Source organism: Podarcis muralis, chromosome 7 (genome assembly GCF_964188315.1).
Source record: "Podarcis muralis chromosome 7, rPodMur119.hap1.1, whole genome shotgun sequence".
Classification (NCBI taxonomy): domain Eukaryota; kingdom Metazoa; phylum Chordata; class Lepidosauria; order Squamata; family Lacertidae; genus Podarcis; species Podarcis muralis.
In genome coordinates this window covers 81888651-81907164 of record NC_135661.1, presented here as the reverse complement: position 1 = coordinate 81907164, position 18514 = coordinate 81888651, and the positions used below count along the sequence as shown (strand labels likewise).

At 46.6% G+C, this 18514-nt stretch overlaps 1 protein-coding gene across 1 annotated transcript; it reads left to right on the top strand.

Moving 5' to 3' along the window:
• Nucleotides 1-8030: 8030 nt before the first annotated feature.
• On the top strand, nt 8031-18135 carry LOC114603343 (CEA cell adhesion molecule 20). The gene is made up of 8 exons (XM_028742247.2): nt 8031-8852; nt 9788-9907; nt 10394-10666; nt 12495-12599; nt 13823-13938; nt 15436-15477; nt 17509-17552; nt 18054-18135. Exons 1-8 carry the CDS (start codon nt 8795-8797, stop codon nt 18055-18057), a joined length of 762 nt encoding a protein of 253 aa, XP_028598080.2. The 5' UTR covers nt 8031-8794; the 3' UTR covers nt 18058-18135.
• The last annotated feature ends 379 nt before the right edge of the window (nt 18136-18514 follow it).

Below are 18514 nucleotides of genomic sequence, written 5' to 3'. Positions count from 1 at the left end.
CTGTAGTGCAACTCCAGAGGTGTGGGGGAAAGCGGGTCACTGGGTTCTTGTGGGGCTGGCGGGGGAGATCAGCTGCCGCCCCTTCCATGCACAGAAGGAATTATTTATCAGCAGAGTGTCTTCAATGTACATTGTTAGCTAGGCAATACAGACAGGTCTCTGCTCTCAAAGCGCCTACAGTCTGCTATAGTGATGCAACAACACAGGGAGGGAAGGAAGGGAGGGAGGAAAGGAGAAGCGGTAACTGCCATGCTTTAGTCTTGGCTGCAATCCTAACCCCACTTACCCAGGAGTAAGGCCCACTGAATTCAGTAGGACTTACTTCTGAGTAGGCACAGTTAGGAAACATGGCACAGTTCATAAGGATGGAAAGGCCTGTTAATTTTAGGTCTCTCAGCATCTCATGTTTCCACTCTTAAATTCAGTTCTTACATTCAGAGGGGGAGATTTTTAGCCCTGAGGGCCACATTATTTGCTTCAAAACCTTCTGGGGGCCACACGCCAGGGCAGGCAGGGCCAGAGGTAACCAATTCATGCAAATATTACCTTTGCAAAGTAGACTGCCTTGCGGCTCATCTTCAGGAGAAAAGGCTCAGGAGTGAACCCTACACAAATGTGGAGTGGAGTCCCTAAGACGGTTGGATGGTGCCTTTTTTGCAACTTCCGGCAACTCCTGCTTCCCAGCTGGTTTCAAACGTATTACCGTATTTTTCGCCCTATAGGACGCACTTTTCCCCCTCCAAAAATGAAGGGGAAATGTGTGTGCGTCCTATGGGGCAAATGCAGGCTTTCGCTGAAGCCTAGAGAGCGAGAGGGGTCGGTGTGCACCGACCCCTCTCGCTCTCCAGGCTTCAGGAAGCTCTGCACAACCCTCGGGAGACCGGCGCCACTTCGCGCCTGCCTCCCAATGGCTGCGCAGAGCTGCCTGCATTCCGAAGCCTGGGGAGACCGGCGCGACTTACCGCTGGCCTCCCTAGGCTTGCGGATAGCAGGCTGTTCTTGGGGCTGGGATTGGGGGAAGCTCAGGCTTCCCCCGCGCCAGCCCCGCGCCTGGGGGGGGAAATAATTTTTTTCCTTTATTCCCCCCCCCAAAAAACATAGGTGCGTCCTATGGGGCGGTGCGCCCTATGGGGCGAAAAATACGGTACTCTGCCTTCCTTTGGACCACATCAGTGAGGCTGAGAGGGGGGTCTTGTCCTCTGGGCAGCTCAGGACCTCCCAACACACTGCTCAGGCTCGCGCCCCAGGGAGTTCAGTCTGGTGCTGCAAATGCAGCCACAACGATGCTGGAGGCAGCAGTTACAAGTCTCCACAGCCACAGCAGGCGCTGAGATTCTCCAGCAGTTAGACTTCACCCCTGGAAGCGCACTCCATTGTCTCTTGAGGCAGACGGATGCCCAAAGCCGTAAAACAGCAGGCTAATTTGATGCACGCCTTTCTTCAGCACCCAAACATTCAAGAGGCATTATCGGATTTCAAGGATGCATTCCACTCAGGCCAAAGCACTCAAAGGGTGTAAGGAGGGGTCTTGCACGTGGAGCATCCCAGGGGCCAGGAATAAAGCCCCAAAGGGCCGCATTTGTCCCTGGGGCCTGAAGTTCCTCAGTCTACCAGATGCCGTGCTGGAGTCCGGCTGGTGGAAGAGGTGGCTGGTAAGAAGACGGGGAGCAGGAATGGGCAGGTACCTTGATGGCCAACTTAAGTGTAGGACTAGGACCTGGCGGACCAGAGTTCGAATCCCCACTCAGCCATCAATGAACTGTGACCTCGGGCCAGTCACTTGAGCCAGTGTGGTGTAGTGGTTAAGAGCGGTAGTCTCGTAATCTGGTGAACTGGGTTCGCGTCTCCGCTCCTCCACATGCAGCCGCTGGGTGACCTTGGGCCAGTCACACTTCTCTGAAGTCTCTCAGCCCCACTCACCTCACAGAGTGTTTGTTGTGGGGGAGGAAGGGAAAGGAGAATGTTAGCCGCTTTGAGACTCCTTAAAGGGAGTGAAAGGCGGGATATCAAATCCAAACTCTTCTTCTTCTTTCCCTCTCAGCCTAACCTACCTCAGGGGGTTGTTTGGGGGGAATTCATTGAGGAGCAGGAGAACCACGTGCACCACCTTGGGCTCTGTGGTGGTGGTAGGAAAGTGAGTATAAAAGCAACAAGTTCAACACGATGCAAAATCATCCAGGGCTTTGGCAAAAGGGGTAAAGGGAAGGTAAACAGATGGAGGCCTCCTCCTTCAGCAGCCAAGCATCCTCAAAAGGGATACCAGATTGGCCAGTTCAATTTGTATGCTGTTGGGAGGTTGTTGTTGTCTTGTTGGGCTGTATATGAAACAAAGGGGAGCCACACTGGGGTGAAGGTGTCCTCTTTTCTTTGTTCCTGTGTTCATTTCAATTTTTATTTTATTTTTTGGTTAGCTTTTCTTGTAGGGCTGTTTCCCATATAATTTGGTACCAGCAGTCCATGTTCACTTCTGACAGGTCCCTCCAGAGTCCAGCTGAAAAATACTCGGAGTTGAGAGTGGATTTCATGCTTTTTATTCAGCTCATAGTGGTGAGGAGGAATGCTAGTTCCCCCAAAGTATCTGTTTTATGTACATTATTTACACAATGGGCTGCATGTGATTGGCTAATTCCGGGATTCTCCTGTAGGCCAATCAGGTTGTGGATTCACTTCCATCTGGAGCTCCTGCGGACCAATCATACTGCCGCATTGTTCTAGGACCAATCAGATTGCTGCATTCTGAATCCTATTGTTCTAGGACCAATCAGACTGCTGCATTCTGAATCCTAATGTTCTAGGACCAATCAGACTGCTGCATTTTGGATCCTATTCAACTCAGTACATAACACCAGTTTTGACACTCTTAAGCAAAACCCAATGCAGTCAACTAAATACAACCAGCCAAGCTCTGGGCTCTCCAACCTCTCGCACCGCCAACGGAAACAAACAAACAAACAAACAAACAAACAAACAAACAAACAAACAGACAGACAAATGAAGAACCTGCCCTCACAACTCTGAAACCAAACTCTGCTATCGTCTTCATCTTTGGTTGTTCATTTTTGTTTTTCATCATTCTGCTGGTTCTGCAGATTGAATTGGCCGAAAGGGTGCATGTGAGGCTGAACATCTGTCTTAGCGTCTGCTTGGGAGTGGTTTTTCAGGCTGGGAAAGCCTTACCTGGAGAGGCCAGGTATTGAAATTGGGACCTTCTGCATGCAAAGCCCCACTTTACCTGTCTCTGTCCACCCCCACTTTACCTGTCTCCCACCACCCTATGCCACTAAGAAGTGCAATCTATGTTTCCTGTCGCTTGCCTGCCCGTTGCAAAACAGCAGCATCGGTTCCATGATGCAACGCGTGGCTCTTGCTAGCTTCCTGGCAAGAATTAGGAAAGAAGGTTACGAAGTCCGTTTCCCTGCTCTCACCACCGCCTGACAGCAGCCGTTCAGAGTGGAGCAATGCAGCAACCGAACTGACGAAAGTCACAAAAACAGGCAAACTCCGATGGAGAGATGGGAGAAGTGAACGCTGCCAACTAGTGGCCATGCTGGGGTGTGCAGCTTGTTGTGGTATCCTTGCAGTTCTTAAAGCAGGTGGTTGAAACCTGTGGCCACTGGTCTTCTGTGTGGACTCCAGTTCCCACCAGCCGCAGCCAGCATGATGGGAGTTGTAGTCCAGCAATATCCAGAGGGCCACAGGCTCCCCATCTCTGCTTTAAACAATTGCATAGTTTATATCATTGTTAGGTGCTCACCTTCACAATGGCCCTGCTAATGGTTTTTAACAGAGCAGGAAATGATTTGGGAGAGGCAGCACTTCCTATGGTGTACAGACATATTTTATTTCTCTCTCCATTGCCTCCAGAAAAACAAGTGCTGCCAGGTTTTGTAGTTCATGTAGGTCCTGCTGTCCAACTGCTCGTTAAACGAAAATTCGCTCGTTGAAATATTAGGCATTCGTACCTTAACTTTGCTATGCACAGTGCAAATTCAGATATCCAAACAGCCAGACCTGCATGTATTACTGTAAACAAATAAGCAGCCTTAATCTGGAAATATAGAAGCATAGAATTGTAGAACTGCAAGGGACCCTGGGGATCATCTAGTCAAACCCCCCGCAATGCAGGAATATGCAGCTGTCTCACCCGGTGATCGAACCTGCAACCTTGGTGTTATCAGCACCATGTTGTAACAAACTGAGCTATCCAGTTGCCCAAGCACTGCTGCTGGGAGGGAGGGGGAGTGATCAGACAAAGAACAGAGTATATTTTCCCTTCCCTGTTTGGATTTTGCAAGGTTTCAGAGGGTTTTCCTGTCCCCACCACCCCGCCATCATTTTTGGTTCAAAATTCTGTGGTTGGGAACACATTAGAAGTTTCCCCATAGGAATCAATGGAAATCACTGACTTGTTATCCAAACACTGACCTAAAAAAACGATTCCCTGACAATGCGTTGTGTTCAGGCAGCAGGACCTGCATGTAGCTCAAAATCCTATCTAACCTGTTTACTGGAGGCAGTAGTGGGATATGTGTTTGAGACCCAACAGCCACCTGACTTTTAAAGAATTTTCAGGCATGTTCTTGGCCAGGGTGGGGGTGGGGATATCTATTGCCTTTCTGCAACCTTAAGTGTTCAGCATGCATTCCATACCCCTCTTCAACACCAGCTTCGTTGGACTGGTCATGTTGTGTGGATGCCTGATGATCGTCTTCCAAAGCAACTACTCTATTCCAAACTTAAAAATGGGAAGCGTAATGCTGGTGGTCAACAACAGAGTTTTAAAGGCTGTCTCAAGGCAAATCTTTAAAAATGTAGTATAAACACTGACAACTGGGAAACACTGGCCTGCGAGCGCTCCAGTTGGAGAACAGCCTTTCCCAAAGGTGTCGTGGGCTTTGAAGACACTCAAGCTCAGGATGCAAGGGAGAAACATGCTAAGAGGAAGGCACACTTGGCAAATCCACACCGTGATCAACTCCTGCCCGGAAACCAATGTCCCCACTGTGGAAGGATGTGTGGATCCAGAACTGGCCTCCACAGTCACTTACGGACTCATTGTTAAAACTGTGTTTATGGAAGACAATCTTACTAGCCAAAGAAGGAGAAGAAATCTCATTGAGAGGAGGATGTATCTAATCCAATGCAAACAAACAAGTTGTATAATCCAGAATGACTAAGTTTATTACATTGCAAACACAATACAATGAGAAGAAGACAGCTGCCAAACACTTGGCCAGCTGCTTCAAGACAGTCTCAGTTCTTGGTCTCTGTGGCCTCTTCGTTCAGCCTCCTCTTCCACATCTTTTCTTATGTTCCCGTTTCAGTGCACCATCTGCTCTGTTGTCCTGCTTTAGTCCTCAGTTGTGGTGCCAGCTGGCCAGAAGAAAAATGCAGGGAGGAAGGTCAAGTTTGTTAACCTCAGCTTGAGCAGCAAAAAAGGTAGGTTGTGATGCTTCTTATCTTGTGCATGTAAACATTACCACCTGCTAGCAAAGGAAGCAGGTACCACCTCCATTTGCAAAGGAAGGTGCAGTTGCGGGCACAGGAGTATGGGCTCGCCCCAAAGTTGTCTTTGGCGATCCCTCGTAGCCAAGTAAGATTGTCTTCCATAAACATGGTTTTTAACAATGAGTCCGTGAGTGACTGTGGAGGCCAATTCTGGATCCACACTTCCTTCCACAGTGGGGACATTGGTTTCCGGGCGGGAGTTGATCATGGTGTGGATTTGCCAAGCGTGCCGTCCTCTTAGCACGTTTCTCCCTTGCGTCCTGAGTTCGAGTGTCTTCAAAGCCCATGACACCTTTGGGAAAGGCTGTTCTCCAATTGGAGTGCTCACAGACCAGTGTTTCCCAGTTGATGTTGAAGAATCATTGCTTCAACGCTGGTGATCTTTGCTTCTTCCAGGACACTAGCATAAGTTCGCCTGTCTTCCCAAGTGATGTGTTGATGGAATCTTTTGAGGAGTTGGAGATGGCCTTTATAAGCGGCCCATGTTTCACAAGCATACAGTAAGGTTGGTAGCACAATAGCTTTGTAAACAAGCATTTTGGTTTTCCTGCGAATGTCCTGGTCCTCAAACACACTGCACTTCAATCGGAAGAAAGCTGCACTCACAGAGCTCAGGCGATGCTGGATTTTGGCATCAGTGTCGGCCCTTGTGGAAAGATAACTGCCTAGGTAGGAGAAGCTTAAAGTCACAAAGTTGGCACTCCTGGTCTCTAAGCTCCTTGTCCCATAACTTCCTTAGTTTTGTTTTCCTGTCCTCCTCAGCCAGAGCTACACCTGTCAATATTTCACTTGGACTTTTATGGGTTCCCTGGTCCAAATGCAGCAAGGAAACAGCACAATTCTCAGCGCTTTTTACTCAGAAGTAAATCCCATTGTATTCTGCAGGGCTCATTGCAGGGGCAGATCACCTATCTGAAAGCGCCAGGTGTCAGTTACCTGTAGGGATTCGGGGAGAAATCTGGGCCTTCTTCATTTGCACATTCTGAAACAATACAAGAGCCCAGACTCAGCCATCCTATGAAATTTGCAGTTCCCTGAATTTTGCAACGCATTTCTTCAACCTTATAATGTGTACAAAAGTGCATTTGCTAGGATAACACCTGCACAAACATGTATTTATATATCAGCAAAAACAGCAAATGAGAACACATTATATAAGGGAACACTGTTTTGCAAAAGTGTTTCTGTTAGGGGAAACGGCACACGAGCACCTGCATATTGGGAGAACTTTGCACACAAATGCTGATGATTTTCATGACTCCCCCCAACCCCAAAGTTAATAAACGAATGAGGAAATGTGGAGATCTGCTGCCTCTCCTGCCCTTAGAGAGGGATAGCAATCTGATAATAATGCATGAAGAATTAGGGGCATTCTGATTATCAGCTGCTTGAATGGACAGTTCAGCTAAGTGGCAAAGAGGAGCTGATGTGGTGTAGTGGTTAAGAGTGGTGGACTCGTAATCTGGTGAACCGGGTTCGCATCCCCGCTCCTCCACATGCAGCTGCTGGGTGACCTTGGGCTAGTCACACTTCTCTGAAGTCTCTTAGCCTCACTCACCTCACAGAGTGTTTGTTGTAGGGGAGGAGGGGAAAGGAGGTTGTTAGCCGCTTTGAGACTCCTTTGGGTAGTGATAAAGCGGGATATCAAATCCAAACTCTTCTTCTTCTTCTTCAGTGTGGGATAAACAGAATATGAGAAATAGTTCTCTCAGAGCATCTCACTCACCATAAGAGTGTGGTTTGTGGGCAATCTAAAAAGGGCCGGTTTGATGGGACTTGCTTTCTGTTCCTCAATTCTGTAAGCAAATCCACCAGCTCAGTGGATTTCTGTTCCTATATTATGTCATCGTTTGGAAAGGGAACTTTCAGGTTGATTTGCAAACCTTACACCATCCCAAGAAGCAGGGCTGTGAAAAGACCCTTTGTTGGACCCTGGACAGCACCATCAGGACAGCCCAAGCAGACACCACTACACTAAATGGACCAAATGGTCTGACCAAAAAACAGCTACACATATGTTCTGCCTGATTTTGCTGGAGTCAGGAACACAGGCAGAGCCCAGGTGAAGAAACTTTGAACATTCCGTGACATCACCTCGCCTCACCCAATCAGCACCAGAGGCCTCACTGCTGCAGTTGCTATGCAGACACATGTTTTCGTAGAAAACACACACACACACACACACAAATATCAGCGTACACTTTCTCTGTGCTTAATTTCTTGAGAACAAACTTCATCTTGACGTTTCGCTCCTTATTTACAGAAGTGTGGAGCGGTGCCTATTTTTCTTCCGCAGTGATGGTAACACACACACCGCACCTGTTCAGAAATTCTGGCTGCTTTGCAGTTAGTAGGGCTGCCATATTTCAAAATATATTTTGCAGCAAAGTTGTTGAGCTGCTTCTTTTTTTCTCATTTGCCAAAGTAGTTGTTGTGCTCTTTTTGCAAAAGAGACATAGGTTGCCATAGGCCTGGGTCTTTCCGGACATTTTTAACGATTCCGCCCGGATGCTGTTTCTGTCAGACAAATCCCGGATATGTCTAGGAAATTCTGGACTTATAGCAGCCCTAAATTACAACAAAGCCTTTGTGACGTTCCCTTGCATGTTCAAAATGGGCCTTGAGGGCTAGTGGCTGCCAAGCCTGCTCTCGAACGGAAACTTTGTCACCCGAGATACTTGATGCCTCCAGTATGCAAATAAGGCATGGTAAACAAATGCTTCATGGGAGCTCAGTTTTGTTGAGAGATGAACGAGACCCCTCTGACTTTTCTCTGCTGCCCGCATCCCTTGAAACAGTGTCCGATGGGGTGTGTCTTCAACCTTGCGCCACGCAAGCCTTCGTTGGACAGAAGTCTTCATTGTTCCCTCTCTTTGCATAACAGGTATCGGCTGGGATTAACTTGTTTGTGACTCTGAATGGGTTGAAAGGGAGGAACATCTTATTCTGGCACCTCTGTCCTCCCAGACCCCGGCTGTCACCCCCTCCCCCGTGGACACATCTCTCAGCAAAATAGGCAAAGCATAGGTGGGATTTGGCAAAATAGGCAATTGAAACCCCATTGCGTGCTAATGTCCCAGACAGGGATCTGATGCAACAGAAGCCAGCCACACACTGGAGTCTTCTCTTGCTTGGGAGAAGAAGCAGGGGAAGAGGAGGATTTAGGGAGAGAGGTTTTTTGCAAGGGGTCAAAAAATAGGGCAAGGTTTGCAAATCAGCCTGAAAGTCCTCTTGACATTGCACAAACGGTGCATTTGCTCCAGCTTTGGGCGTGTGAGGAAAGCCAATGGAACATCTATTTGCCAGCCCAAGGTCAAAGCTTTGGTTAATATTTCTTCTTGCAGGTAAGGAAGATCCAAACAGGCAAAGGAATTGGCCACAGTAATTCGGGTCAGAACCATAGAAAAGTGGTCAGAGGAGCTTGCAAAGATGAAATGAATGACTTTCCCTGCCTTTATGCAAATGTTGATGCTGAATTTCCACTTGATGTTGTGGATTTTTGCAATGTTCCCGAGATTCGTCAAGTATTTGTTGTTTTTGTGGTTGACCTGTAATGGTATGTAGGCTTTCGGTCTTTGCCAGAATATGGTGGTTGACATGCAGCGGTGTCTCTAATACCAACAGTATATCATAAATGAAGTGAAACGGTAAAAATACCAGGTGTTCTGGAAGTTTATATTTGACACCTGACAAAATCTAATTGAGAGACGACAACAAGTTGTGGGTGAAGTTTCACATATAGAATTTTTAGCAGGGGAATGGAATACGACATTTTGGCATGTTTCAAATGTTGGGAAATGTTTAGTTCCAGTTTTAGCAGATTGCACCCGGAAAGCCTTCAACAGCTGATGAAGAACAGAGTTACACCTTACGGGTGCATAGTTGCCTGGCTATTTCCTGTGTCTACAGGAGAAATGTCTTAGTGCAAAATTTGAGATCTGGGGTGCTCATGAAATAAGTTGCTGGACAAAGCACTTGCCATCTGCCTAACCCTTCAACAGCTATGGGGCAGGTAGAAATTCAACAGGTAGGGGCATTTCCCATTAGTGCATCACCTTCTTGGGACTCGTCAGTTTAAATTTCTGTTTGTTATGCTGCTGTTAAGAACACAGGAGCTTTGCAAGAAAGAAAAAAGGGCAACTTTATTAGGGATATGTCGTGCATGATTTGGAGTGGAAAGATGAGCTATCTGAGGAAAGAACTGGAAAAACTGCTGGTTCAAAAAGGGAAAGATCCATCAGTATAAAATTTTGCATTTACTTTGATTTTATTCTTGCAGAATCAATCATCCTGAGTTCCTTCGTCCCGATGGCCCTGGGAGAAACAGAGAGGGCGATTTCTGCCACGGACCAGAGTGGGATCTTCACCACAGAGAAAACATCACAAATCTCCCAGTTTTGTCAGTGATCACGGAGACCACAACCTCCACCCTTGTTTCCTTATCACTTAATTATTGGGGGGGGGGGGGTTAGATCCTCAGGAAAAAGGGTTGGGAACAGACTTTCTTTCCCCAGTGCCATTGCTTCAGCCAAAGTTTGAGTCCCACACAGCTTCTTTGAAGTGTGAAAAAAACAAAAACAGGGGATCCCATTGTGAATCCTTCACATCGCATGGAGTTTGGTCCCCCATAACTAGGCCTCAAGCCTGTTTCTGGAATGTTCTGGAATGTGAATAGAATGTTCTAGAACGTTGAGAGAACATGATGTTGGGAACGAGGTTTTGAGTTCTGTGGTGGGGAAAAGGACATAAATGTTCTGTGGAGGGAGAAAAGTGGATTATAAATAAAGACACACACCCCCAAGCGCTGAAGCAGACCTTATTTTAGGGATTGCACCTTTCATTCTGACCTCACTGTTGACTTCTGTTCCTTTTTCTTTTAATGTAGACCGGCCAAAATCTGCCACAATAAGCCCCTCTGGAAACATCAGCCAGCTGTTGGGTTCCAGTCTGACTCTCATCTGTCGTGCTGAGGATTCGGATCCTGCTATACAGTATAGATGGTATTTCAACAACACCGATGTAAACGTGACAAGCAGCAATCTGACCATTGAATCAATCTCCTGGAAAAACGAGGGGACCTATGTCTGCTGCATATCCTACCCTCAAACAAATGTCACAGCCTATGCGACTGTATCTCTGAGGATAAAAACAGACAATGGTGATTTTCTTGGCTGTTCTGTCTGCCGGAGAGTTGTGGGGAGTTCATTCCGAGTTCAGCCTAAACATGTTTTCTCAGAAGTAAATCCCACTAGATTGTGTCCAATTAGGTTTCCCTCAGAGTAATCCCACTGAAGTAGGGCACAAAAGTTGTTGAGCTTTTTAAATCTCCAAATTTGAGGTTTTTGAGCTATTTCTAAGGAAATTTGCCCCAAAGTCAACACTTCTGGCATGGGGGGTTGCCATACACCTGGGTGTTCCCAGACATTTTTTTACAGACTTTCGAAAATTCAGCAATTTCCGACGGATGAATCCTGGATAAGTCCAGATGTACGGCAGCCCTACACTGAAGTGACTGCTCCCAGTTTAGGGTTCATCTTTGCCATTCCCCCACAAGGAAAACCCACAGTTTATGGCTGAATTGGAACAAACAGAAACTGGGGTTTGGGGGCACATATTGTCATTCGTTCTGAATTAGCTGTGGGTTTCCCCAGAGAAAGTCAAAAGAATTCTGGGAGTTGTAGATTTTTAAGGGTGCTGAGAGTTGTTAGGAGACACCCGCCCCAAATTTTTTCCCCTCCCAGATCTACAATTCCCAGAGTGGTTTAACAACCAATCCTTCTTAAATCCAACAGTTTTAAGGTAGAGCAAATATAGTATTAATATATATTGTTAATATTTGGGCTTTCATTCTCAAGAAATGAACTATTCTAAAAGCATGTAAATAATTGCCTGTAGGCCAATATGATTTTGATAGTGCACTATGAAGCTAAAGATTTATTTTTACAAATTTTAGGGTTTCAGGTGTTATATAGCCTTTACAGAGCTGATTGTACAAGAATGTAAAAGCTGCTGTTTTAAATTTATCTGGATTCTTGGAGCAACTTTCAGTATTAAATCAATTGCATGATTGTGATATTAAGCTAGGCAGTTTGGCTGTTAGTGTACTTTTGTCATTGTAATTTTAAGAAAAGGAAATTTAATGTACATTTTAATTTATTCGATGGTAAACAAGTCACCCCTCAAAGCAATGAAAGGTGTAATTTTGATATTTTAAAATTATACATCTTTTCATTAGGAATTTCATACTGTCTCTTACACAAGGTTTAAAATAATTTTTTGTGGGACGGGGTGTGAGGAGGAAAGAGAAGGGGGTTCTGAGCTGTTTGACAGTGGAACAGTCTCCCTCAGGAGGTGGTGGACCCTCCTTCCTTGGGGTCTTCAAGCAGAGGTTGGGTGGCCATCTGTCATGGATGCCTTAGCTGAGATTCGGACATTGGCAGGTGGTTGGCCTAGATAACCCTTCCAGCTCTACGATTCTGCGATTTATTTTGGTTTTCTTCTGCATTAAAAAATAACTTTTTAGAAAAGAGAAGAAACTGCAACTCCCTCCATCGCTGACCCTGCTTGTTGGGTCCAGCAACCTCTTGAGGGTTTCCTCACGCCAGATTGGCAGGGTGGTACTGCTGCAGCAGCAAAAAAGGGTGAATATGCAGCCCACAGGATATGAAAACAGCTTCCCCTTTGTGACGACAAACAGTGCGTCCTGTGCTGGGTTGCGATATCCATTTCTGACACATGCGCCGGGATTGGGCAAAGAATGCACAATGAGACATCTTGCTTAGCCTCTCAAAGCTAGAACATGAGAAAAGTCTGGCCAAAGACCTATCTAGTCCAGTGTCCTGTTTTCACAACAGCCACACAGAAAATAATAATAATAATAATAATAATAATAATAATAATAATAATGCACGAGAGAACAAGAAGTAAAATCCTGGGGGTAAAAAAAGGGGAGGAATGTTCACACCACTCTTGCTTTTCTGTTCCAGAAACTTCTTCAGCTCAAACGCAGCTGCCTTCAACGGTGTTTGTCGGTATCGTGTTTGGGTTGGCGGCTGGGGTGACTTTGGTTGGCGCCTTGCTATGCTGTTTCTGTGAGTAAGGCCCTTGAACTGGGAAGACTCGGACTCCTGGGTTCTGTTCCCAAGGGATGAGTGTTAGGAATGTCAAAGGGGCTCTCGGCTTGCTCTGTATTTTAACACAAACCTACCTAATCTGCAGTCCGTGAAACTATCCTTCAAAGTTAGCTTATCATCCTTGATACAATACGATACGATAATCTTTATTGTCATTGTCCCATACAGAACAACGAAATTGAAAAAGTCTACATCAGACATTCCATACCAACAAGCCTGCTATCCCAGTCTGGTTAGCCCCCTAAAAACTCTGATACCCAATAATTAAATACAATATACTCCCATAGAGACTACCTTACACTGCATTTAAAACCAAAATCACATTTGGATAGAAACTGTTTCTCGGGTGGCTAGTCCTAGTCTTTATAACCCTGTACCTTCTTCCAGAAGGCAGAAGCTGAAAGAGATCATTTCCAGGGTGCGCACTATCCTGCGCTATCTCTGCAGCTTTCTTATGGCACCTGGAAGCATAGATTGGTGAATCAAAGAAAAATCTTCAAGCCCTGGTCTTTGTGAAATATTATTTATTTGTTTATAAAAAATAGTTACACGTCACTATTCTTCTTTGTGTCCCTCCTCCACGAGATGTCTGGAGGGTGGCAACACAAGAACGGGCCTTTTCTGCTGTGGCTTCCCGCTCGTGGAGTGCTCTCCCCAGGGAGGCTCGCCTGTCCCCATAATTGCATTCCTTTAGACACCAAGGGAAAACGTTCCTCTTCAATGTTCCTTTGACTGATTGACATCCGATGCCCTTTTAAATCTATTGTGGGAGGAGGGGTTGGTTTTGCCCTGTTCTTAACTTTATCATGTATTTGGTGTTTTTATATTCCTATTTTATGTTGTAAACTATGAAAGGTGGTATACAAATTTAAATAAGAAGAATAAAAAATATTCATTTAAAAACCAGAGTGGTTTACAGCAATTGAACATTAAACCGTACAATAAAAACCATATTAATAAGTTTTAAAATCTCTATAAACAGGGTAACCCAGAGTACTGAGCCAATGGCACAAAGATGGTTTCTTGTTGTTGTCAATCAGACCTTTGCCAATTTGGGGAGAGATCAGTGACACTCCTGTACATTGTCTCAGTAATCAAGCTAGGCTATAATTATAAAAGGACCTTGAATCTGGCCCACTAGACAGAAGAAGTGCTTTTCTCCATTCTTACCTTGTCTCCAGGTGTCTGCATTCGGAGGAAGAACCCGCCGCCACCACCACCACCACCGATTTCCACAATCCCATCCTTACCTAAGGACTTCTCTCGATCCATAATGCTTGGTAGCAGAGCCAGAGAAGTGAGTGATGATTGAGACACCTTGCAGCTAGAACGACCATTTTCACCCTGGCACAGCAGAGGTTCAGCTGGTCCTGAACTTTGGGGCTCAAACCCTGGGCTGTGGATTAAGCCACAGAGCCTAGGACTTGCCAATCAGAAGGTCGGCGGTTCGAATCCTGTGGCGGGGTGAGCTCCCATTGCTCGGTCCCTGCTCCTGCCAACCTAGCGGTTCGAAAGCATGTCAAAGTGCAAGTAGATAAATAGGTACCACTCTGGCGGGAAGGTAAACGGTGTTTCCGTGCACTGCTCTGGTTCACCAGAAGCGGCTTAGTCATGCTGGCCACATGACCCGGAAGCTGTATGCCGGCTCCCTTGGCCAATAAAGCGAGATGAGTGCCACAACCCCAGAGTCGGTCACGACTGGACCTAATGGTCAGGGGTCCCTTTACCTTTAAGCTACTGAAGGTTATAGGGCCCTTTATATAGCAGGCGGGGCCCATGAATTACATCATAGGAGCCTACACAACACAAAACACTGTTGCTGTATGTAGGTTTTATTTTATTTGTTTTTTATCTCATATTTTGGAAATGGACATCCAGTTCTTTTTTACTTTAATTTTTTTCGGGGGGGGGGGCCCAAGAGACTGGGGCCCTAAGCTATAGCTTGTTTACCTTATACGTAACTCTGTCACTGCTCAGACACAGAGCTCAGCCACCCACTCCTGCCCCATGACTACCCAGGGAATGGCAGCTGTTAGGGGCAGTGGCAGAGGTGGCACTGAGAGACGAGAGAGGTTTTTGTTTCATTTGATTGTAGCATAAACCAGACTCGTTTGCACTCCCTGAACTAATATCTGCACCCTGAATTATTCTGTGCAGTTCTTCAAGCAAAAACCCTGTGCGCCAAAGGGCATCTATTAGATAAAACATACACGCTATGTGTAAAGGTAAAGGGACCCCTGACCATTAGGTCCAGTCGTGGCCGACTCTGGGGTTGCGGCGCTCATTTCGCTTTATTGGCCGAGGGAGCCGGCGTACAGCTTCCAGGTCATGTGGCCACATGACCACGCCGCTTCTGGCGAACCAGAGCAGTGCACGGAAACACCGTTTACCTTCCCGCCAGAGCGGTACCTATTTATCTACTTGCACTTTGGCGTGCTTTTGAACTGCTAGGTTGGCAGGAGCAGGGACCAAGCAACGGGAGCTCACTCCGTCGCGGGGATTCGAACCACCGACTTTCTGATTGACAAGTCCTAGGCTTTGTGGTTTAACCCACAGCGCCACCTGCGTCCCACACACGCTATGTGTATGAAGACTTAATTCTGTGGTTTTTTTGGGGGGGGAGGGGAATGCATTTATGTGTTAAAGCAAACCATCCACAAACCCGAAGTGAAGTTTTTTGTTTCTTCATACAAAAATCAGACTTAAAAAAAAGAGAAAAGAGCAGGGACATGTCCAGCCCTCCACAGAATTGCTTCAGCAACCTAGAAAGCTTTCCTGTTTGTCTTTGTTCCAGACCAAGCCTGAGAACCCTGCTGAGCCCAGCACCATCTACCAGGTAAGTGTACAGCTTCCGTCATTGCAGGGGGTTGGACTGAATGACCTTCAGGGGTCCCTTCTGACAATTTATGATTCCATGATACCTCCAGAGTGAAGATTAGACTTAGGAAGGAAGAGACCAAGGGAAAGAGAATGAGCCTTCTGCTCTTTTTGGCAAGCCAGCCGCGAGTCCGTTCTGGACTGTCTAGTCTGCTAGACGTGACAGGAGACAAAACCCACCGCCACCCACTGCTCTCTGTGGCTTTTGGGGGCACAAAGGTTGCGCAGCCGGTCTACTGCGTAGGCAAAGAATTACGATAGCGGTGGTTGTGTTGTTGTTTTTATGTTCCTTTGGCAAGGCTGACTCATGCCACACTGTGACGCAGGGTTTGCTCATTGCATGACTCAGCGGATGGCTCAGACCCTAACTGGCCATTGTTCTGTGGGTGGGGGACGGATCCTGCCCACGCCGACTGCCCCTTGCAGGGTCCTGCCTCGTTTTGAGTCAGCATTGCCCACTCAAGTCTCGCCGCCGCCACCCACCCAAACACCTGGTGCCCTGCGAATGTCCTTGGACCACAGTCCTAAACTGGACAGCTCCGGCGCAATATGATTTCGGGCTGCCTTTGAAGACAGTTTGGAAACTGCAGATGGTGCAGAATTTGGTGGACAGATTGATGTCGGCCTTGCAGAGGTCAGCAGAAGGCTGGGGAAAGGCTGGCTTGCTGCTGTTTTCTCATGCTCTGAAGGGTAGGGCCCAATAGCTTCAATTTACAAGGAACTACCAAAATGATTAAGGTTTTAAATGACATTTTAGGTTATATTTTATTGATCAAGATTTAATATATATATTTAACTGCCACTATATCTGAATTATGTGAGTGGCACTGTGGGTTAAACCACAGAGCCCAGGACTTGCTGATCAGAAGGTCAGCGATTCGAATTCCCTGTGACGGGGTGGGCTCCTGTTGCTCGGTCCCTGCTCCTGCCAACCTAGCAGTTCAAAAGCACGTCAAAGTGCAAGTAGATAAATAGGTACTGCTCTGGGGGGAAGGTAAACAGCATTTCCGTGCGCTGCTCTGGTTCGCCAGAAGTGGCTTAGTCATGCTGGCCACATGACCTGGAAGCTGTACGCTGGCTCCCTCGGCCAGTAAAGCGAGATGAGTGCCGCAACACCAGAGTCGGCCACGACTGGACCTAATGGTCAGGGGTCCCTTTACCTTTACCTATATCTGAATTGTCTCTGTTATACCTAATTGCAATTCAGTGTATTCCTGTTGTGTTTTATGATTTTCCTGATATTGTAAGTGAGCCGGAACTGGTCTGTGACCGTAATAATAAAATTCATTCATTCAATTTACAAGGAAGGGGATTCTGAGTGAAAAAAAACCTCTCTGACAGTAAGAGCTGTTCGACAGGGGAATGGTCTCCCTCAGGAGCTTGTGAACTCTCTGTTATGTACTGAACTTCTCACCCTGGGCCAGCAGGGGGATACTGTAGAAAATTCAGGTCCACATATGCAAATAAGGGATCGAAAGTGACGTTCAGTGATTGGATAGTTAAAGAAAGTTATTACAATTACGTTGTTCTGGAGCTCTATATAAGCAGGCTGGCTGAACCCTTCAGTTCAGTTCTGTTCTGGCCTGTGAATAAACAAGAGCTGTTGAAGAATCGCCGTGCCGTCTGATATGCTCACCCACAACTTAACACTCTCCTTCACTGGAATTTTTTAAGCTGAGGTTGGATGGTCAATTGTCAGGGATGCTCCAGCTGAGATGAACCTCGGGCTCCCTTCCAACTGTACAATTCTATGATTTCATGATTGTACTCTGACACACAGCAGCTCGCTCAGGCCCCAATTCTATGGCAGAATGGTCGGCTAGGCCTACTGTCTTAAGATCCCTTTAACAGGAGAGGGATGAACCTAGGCGTCAGGTGTGAATTGCAACGGTGGTCTATGGACACCCCTCCCCCCCAAAAAAAATTGGTTAAGAGTGCAAGGCAGGCAGATCAGACCCACAGCTGAACTCTTTCAACGTTTTGTCTTCAGGAGGTGCTGTGTGATGATGGGGCTGTGTATCAAGAACTGGAAGGGTAAGTCTTCTCTCCGTTTCTGTGACTTCTCCTGGCTTTGGGAAGGAGGAGGGAGGACTCTAGGACCCTGCCAGAGCTCTCACATCTGCTCCCCAAAGCCCAGGGCCTCACTTACCCAGTTCTGAGAAGGCACCCCCATGGCTCAGTGCCCAGTGTCCAGCCCTAAACCTGCCCCTGCCACCTTTCCATATACAGAGGGTGACTGGACCAACAGTTGAAAATTTAACTTCTAGTGAACTTTAGTGAAGGTGCAATGCCTTCCCCTGCCCCTTGGGGGCAGCAGGCTAACTTAGGGGGCACCGGGCACACACAGTTCTGCCCTGCCCCACAGCAGCTCACTGCAGCTTATTGCCTGCCCCGCCCCACATTTCCTGCACGTGCATTTCCTCAAATTCCATCGCTGAGTTTTTGGCATTGGAAATAAATTCTGGGCCAGATCCTGCGCCCTTCACACATGTTCATTCTCTCTCTCTCTCTCTCTCTCTCTCTCTCTTTATCCAGGTGATTTCTGAGTGCAGCATCTCCTGTGTAGCAATAAGGACTTACGATAGCTTCTCCCAGCTGAACGTTTCTGCCTAGGTGCCTGTCAGCTGCAAACTCCCAGCCAGACCCTCCTTGATATACCTGCCTTAAAAACCCAGACTCTTCTCTAAATATAGTGCTTTAAATACATGGCATGAATGTGGCCTTAATGTGCATCCCTGCAGATCATTCTGAGGTAGAACTCTGAATGGTTTCATCTTCAATGTGTTGCTGTTTTTACTTTAAAAGAAAAACGCATTAGACTCTTTGTGCTTGTTTGCTTAAATATCAAAACGGTTGGAGAAAATGCATTAAATAATTTCACTGTTTTCTTACTGTCTTACGTCTCTTTTTGACGGCAACCTGAAATGATCCGAACGTTGGGTAGTTGGGTTAAATTACTGAGGATCATTTGCCATAAACTTGAATTGATCTGTGAA

What these genes read in the sequence shown, in the direction of transcription:
- LOC114603343 (XM_028742247.2), top strand. Translation starts at nt 8,795, where the DNA reads ATGGAACATCTATTTGCCAGCCCAAGGTCAAAGCTTTGGTTAATATTT. An exon ending in GAGGATAAAAACAGACAATG is followed by an intron (nt 10,667 to 12,494) that starts GTGATTTTCTTG and finishes TTTCTGTTCCAG; the next exon opens with AAACTTCTTCAGCTCAAACG. An exon ending in CGCCTTGCTATGCTGTTTCT is followed by an intron (nt 12,600 to 13,822) that starts GTGAGTAAGGCC and finishes CCTTGTCTCCAG; the next exon opens with GTGTCTGCATTCGGAGGAAG.